At 44.6% G+C, this 5,661-nt stretch overlaps 1 protein-coding gene across 1 annotated transcript in view; it reads right to left on the reverse strand.

The window, feature by feature from the left end:
• MTR (5-methyltetrahydrofolate-homocysteine methyltransferase) overlaps positions 1–5,661 on the reverse strand; it is a 99,214-nt gene extending 93,553 nt beyond the window's left edge. Inside the window, exons 1-2 of the mRNA XM_015422924.1 lie at positions 5,622–5,661; positions 2,809–3,023 (exon numbers count right to left, since the gene is read on the reverse strand). Coding sequence (XP_015278410.1) covers positions 2,809–3,023; positions 5,622–5,661 — 255 coding nt within the window. The remainder of the gene's footprint in view (positions 1–2,808; positions 3,024–5,621) is intronic.

A 5,661-nucleotide genomic window follows, 5' to 3' on the forward strand; every position in this document is an offset into this window, starting at 1 on the left:
AGGCTTCCCTCCTCGGCCACCTGGCTGGCCCACCTGCCGCAGCAGGGGTGCAAGGCTGTCGGAACCAGCACCCGGCGTGGTCGTCGGCTGGTGCTCGCTCCCCCCTCCACTAGCGCAAGGTCCCAATGGGTGAAGGCACCAGGGCTCGTACCTCCCCCCGGCACACCCTCGGGGGGGGGGCAATCCAGCAGCGGGACGCGGCCACCCAGCAATTGGCTGAGTTTTAGAGTGGCAGTTCAGGCAGCGAACTGATTTTGCCGCGCATTAATCCTGCCACCCCATTGGCCAGAAGTCACCCCAACTGGCTTTTATATATAAGGAGAGATTAAGTCATATACTGGTCTGCTCCTGACTAGGGTTGCCAACTGCCTGCGGAAAACCTGTCCTGCCCCTTTAATAGGATGTTATGAGAGCCAGTTTGGTGTAGTGGTTAAGTGCTCTCTAATCTGGGAGAACTGGGTTTGATTCCCCACTCCTCCACTTGCAGCTGCTGGATGACCCTGGGCAAGCCATAGTTCTGTCAGAGCTATTCTTGAAAAAGCAGTTCATTGAAAGAGCTCTCTCAGCCCCACCTACCTCACAGGGTGTCTGTTGTGAGGAAGGGAAAGGAGATTGTAAGCCACTCTGAGACTCCGAGTCAAGGGCGGGGTATAAATCCAATCTCTTCTCTTCTTATTATTTTCCTCCACACCATGAAAAGCATAAACCTCTATTAAAGGAACAGCACATTTTTCTCCAGATCTGTTGATAACACTACTCCTAACAGAGGCAAACTGTTAAATATATAAGAGTTGGTAAGTAACTAGATATTAAATGGAACTCACTCATTTTCTAACAATTTTTAATTCTACTATTAATCACAAGAGATTAGAGGAAAGCTTAAAAAGTCATATCATTTATAAATTCATCTTACACTTCTGCATTATTTGAACAGCAGGAAAAGGAAATTTACCGTACAATAAGTAATTAAATTATAATTGAAAGTGGCAATAGCAATAATTCCTCCTTGATACCTCATGCTGTTCCCCAGAACGAACACACTTCAACTCCTAAGAGAATTGTGCATGTGTCGTCTTAAAATAAATGACCCCACTGACTGCTTATGTCAGTATAAATCTTTTTCTTCTTCAAAGGAAAAACAAACAAGGTAATTACAGACAGTTATATTTAATCAAACAGCTGGCAAAGAGAGATTCCCAGGTTAAATTTTCAAAGAAACTTACTGATAATTGATGAGTTTCCTCTGGATCTATGAGTTTTTTTCCCCTGATAACTAAAGATGAGCTTGCATTATTCTTTGTAACAAGAAAAGTTACCAAAAGTTGACTTTTTAAACTTTCATTTTCCTGCAGTAAATTATGTATCTTGTAAATGCCTCCTATATGGCTACATACATATCTGAAACTTTAAACCGTTACTCTCCCCAACCACAGGCAAACCATTTCGTGTAAACCACAACATATGAACACAACGTTAAAGGGACTTTTACTGTACTTTATATGTTTCTAACTTTGGGAATTATAGGGAGCTTTGAGCCACAAGGGAAAAGCACGGTATAAATATTTTAATCAACCAACAAATAAAATAAAATACACATGGGCCTCAAATGGCTGATCTATCCAGCCCTTATGACAGTAAGCCCTAATCACACAGGAATGTACATGCACAGGCTTTGATTTACACTTAGGACTCTACATGCAGTGACGAAGGGTGTGCACTGTATATTTTTTTCATCTGTGCTTTGCAATACACCTATGTCTGACCTAGTCATTCTAGACTCTCTTTGTACTAACCCCCACATACACACCCTTCCTGATGGACACTGTCATTTTGGTCACAACAGATTAACACAGCCATCCCTCCGTAACCAAGCACAGAGGTTCATTCTAGCCCCCTACCATCCAGCTCGACAGTAAAGCAATTCAAGCAATTTCACAGGGCACTATCAGAAGTACCACATGAAGACCAAGTGCCAAGACCTGGAGCTCACTGTCCAAGCCCCACAGCACTCTCTCTACATTCCTTCTGGCTCCTTCTCTATTGGGACTGGATCTTTGGCAGCAACTTTCATTCTCTAACAGTAGGATCTGAATATGCTAGAAGGAGAAGGCATCTTTTTAGCCTTGATATACTTTGGTATTGGAGGGCCTAGAGAGGAAGAAAAATGTCCACACGTTTGGCAGGCACTCTGTTCTCATGCTGTGTTGACTTTCTCCCTTCATTTTTTTTTTAAAACAAAACTATCCCATATACCAAGTTACACTGCTTTTCTTTAAAGTTATATGTAAAATTCTTCACACAGACACACACACACACATATACTGCAAGTTAATAGAGTATGGAATGTCAAAAAGGGCATAATGACCTTCCTCACTTCCACAAAACTCCCACACAGACCATTTCTACCTTCTCAACCATTGTTCAGCTCAAATTCCTCCACCCCCACCTTTTTTAGCTTCCCAGAATACACATGTCATCCTGCCCCTTGTTATTTTTCCAGGTATCATTATAGTCCAAATCTTCCTATTCAACCCATTTTTCTTACTTTCACAGATGACCAAAACCCTCCTGTCCCTTTTCCCATCTTCTTGGTTGTCTCTTTGCACCAAGTCCTTCTATTCACTTTCTCCCATCTGAGTCCCAAAACACAGAATATTTTAACAAACGTAACCATTATTAATCACTTAGAACTTTTACTGACAGGACTGTTATATTTTTCAGCAAACACACATTTCAAAAACTAAGATACTTCAAAACAATCAATATATTTGTTCCCTCAAAAGCCTTAGAATATAGGCCATAATCTACCTTGTGAATTTTGCAGATGATATCAGATTGAGTTATACTCAGCAGGTCATTGTTTCCCTTCAAGGGCTTGGGATGATCCTTAAATTCTTCACCTCGAAATGCCTCTTCTGTCAAGCTACTGTACTGTTGGATCATGGTCCCCATGCCTCCATCCAAAACCATAATGCGCTCTTGCAGAATTGATTCAATTTCATCCTTCAAACTTTTCTTGATATCTGTGTTAAGAAAAAGTACACATTCAAAACAGTCAATCTCTCTTACATATTATCTACTCTACTTCACAGTGGTGTCCACTGGAGATTAGAAAACAAAGATGCAGTAACAGACACAGACCCTGCTAAAAAATGAAGTTTTCCATACTATTTTGAATTTTTTAAAAAGTAAATAATAATAATAAATAATAATAATTGTTTGCACAGGGGTGCTCATAGCAATCTGTAGAACATACCTCTGAATTGTGTCATCTGCAGGTATAACAGTATTGAACAAAACAGCCAGTTTCAGGACTAAGGAAAAAATACTGCTAGATCAGAGGTCCACAATCCTTTGAAGGCCACTGAGAAGGCCCTTGCCCTGGTAGAGGCCAGTCTGGTGTCTTTCAGTCCAAGGAGGGCCAAATGGTTTTGCAACCCTGACCTCAGTGCTCTCTGGGGGACATGTGGGGGAAGGTGGTCCTTCAGGTAGGCTGGCCCCAGGCCATATTGGGCTTTAAAGATCAAAACCAGCACCTTGAAGCAAATCCGGTACTCTGTAGGCAGCCAGTGCAATGCCTTTAGCACAGGCTGGATGTGCTTCCGCATAGGAGTGCCCATCAACAGCCTGGCTGTCACATTTTGCACCAGCTACAGCTTCTGGAGTTGCAATAAGGACAGCCCCATGTAGAGAGCATTGCAGTAGTCTAATTTCGAGGTGACCATTGTGTGGATCACTGTTGCCAGGTCATTGCGTTCGAGGAAGGGAACCAGCTGCCTAATCAGCCGAAGATGGTAAAAGGCTGCCTTGGCAGTGGCTGCTACCTGGGCCTCCATTGTTAAGGTGGCATCCAGGAGCACTCCCAGACTCCTGACCCTCAGTGCTGGCACCAACAGTGCCCCATTGAAGGCTGGCAATGGGATCCCTACTCCTGATCCACTCCGACTCAGGCACAGGACCTCCGTCTTTGTCAGATTCAATTTCAATCAACTCAGTCTAAGCCAGCCAGCCACAAACTGCAGCGCCTGGTCCAGATCTTCCTGGCCGCCCAACAACAGATACAGCTGGGTGTCATCCGCATATTGGTGACACTCAAGCCCGTGTCTCCAGGCAATCTGGGCAACAGGGCGCATGTAGATGTTCAATAACATCAGGGAGAGCACTGCCCCTTGGGGCACTCCACAGATCAGTGGGTGCCTTCGGGTCATCTGATCCCCCTTTGTCCCCAACCATGAAGAAAGGAGACTAGCCCTTGCAAGGCAAGCCCCGGTACCCCCATGTTGGCGAGGTGGTGGGTCAGTCGAATGCCGCCAACAGGTCCAACCCCAATCCAGATGCCTCCGGAGCTCGTCTGTGAGGGCGACCGGTGCTGCCTCCCTCCCATGGCCTGGGCAGAAGCTGGACTAAAACGGGTCTAGCATGGAAGTGTCATCCATAAAGCTCTGCAGTTGTATCGCCACCGCCAAATAGGGCAAATTGGAAACCAGCCGATTGGACTACAACTCTGTTCTGTTCTAGTATAGTATAGCTTTGCTGTCAATTAACTCTTTGGGGAGGAGTTAGTCTAAAAGGGTAACTGAGAATAACACTGCATCTGCACATTATACAAAGTTACCCAAAAGATGTGAAACAGGAGAAAAGAAATTGTGCCAGAAGAGCCAGCGTGAGGCAGGCAACACAAGGCAGATAGCACTCGATTCACTGTTGGCAGAAACAACATGAAATATAACCAAGAAAACCAGATTATACAAAAGGCTGGCAATAACCACAACAAAGCATTCATAGCATATGGAAAAAAAAATCTTAATGATGTGCATATGTCACCTAATCCTCCCTGCACGCCTTTGTGTACCCTTGTAGGTAGAAATCAATGCCTGCAATTTTTGCTTTCCGGATTGTACATTTAAAAATCTAGATTCTTATAATGTGGTCTGCAGGGTATGCCGGCCAGACAACCCAAAACACAAACCACGAGGAGCTCAAGGGGGCGGGAGGAGGGAAAGAACAAAATGACAGCGAGCGGGGGAGGGAGGAAGATTCAGGTGGGGAGAGAGAGGAGGCGGGCAACGGAGGCGAAGCAGCGCCGCGAGGCCGTCCTGCCTCCCTGCGAGTCTTTGCGGCTTCCTAATTTAGTCTCTCTAATTGGTATTCTGTATCGCATCATTTAGTACGTCTGTGGGGGCGGGGAAAGAAAGATACAGAAGAAACTGATAAATGTGAAATCAGGGAAGGACTAAAACCAAAGTCTGATGTTAGTTTTGCTTATCTCCAGAAACACCAAGCAGTATTTTCTACGTCCGCCTTTGACTTTAAAAAAAAGTGAATTAAATTTTTTTTAAATTACACGGTAGAACAAATAGGAAGGTTTTTTTTTCTGTGTTGACTCTGTAAACTGATTTCCGCACGTTCTCCAACTCCGTGCCCATTTTCTGCGGTAAATAATGAAGCCCGTTAACGATCTCTGCGACAAGGCACGGGAAAGCGCTTAATGCCTACGGGAACAAACATTGCAACTCTACTCTCAAAGCACGACACACACTGGAGAATAAAGCCAGAATCTTTCCACAGCCCAACATTCCAGGCCACTGCGACCTTACAACCAGCTCCACGTGGACACACACCATTCGACTGCCCAGTCAATTCGTGGAGCGTAGGCGACAT

The sequence above is a fragment of the Gekko japonicus genome, unplaced genomic scaffold (genome assembly GCF_001447785.1).
Source record: "Gekko japonicus isolate JY-2015 unplaced genomic scaffold, Gekko_japonicus_V1.1 scaffold1327, whole genome shotgun sequence".
NCBI classification, from domain to species: domain Eukaryota; kingdom Metazoa; phylum Chordata; class Lepidosauria; order Squamata; family Gekkonidae; genus Gekko; species Gekko japonicus.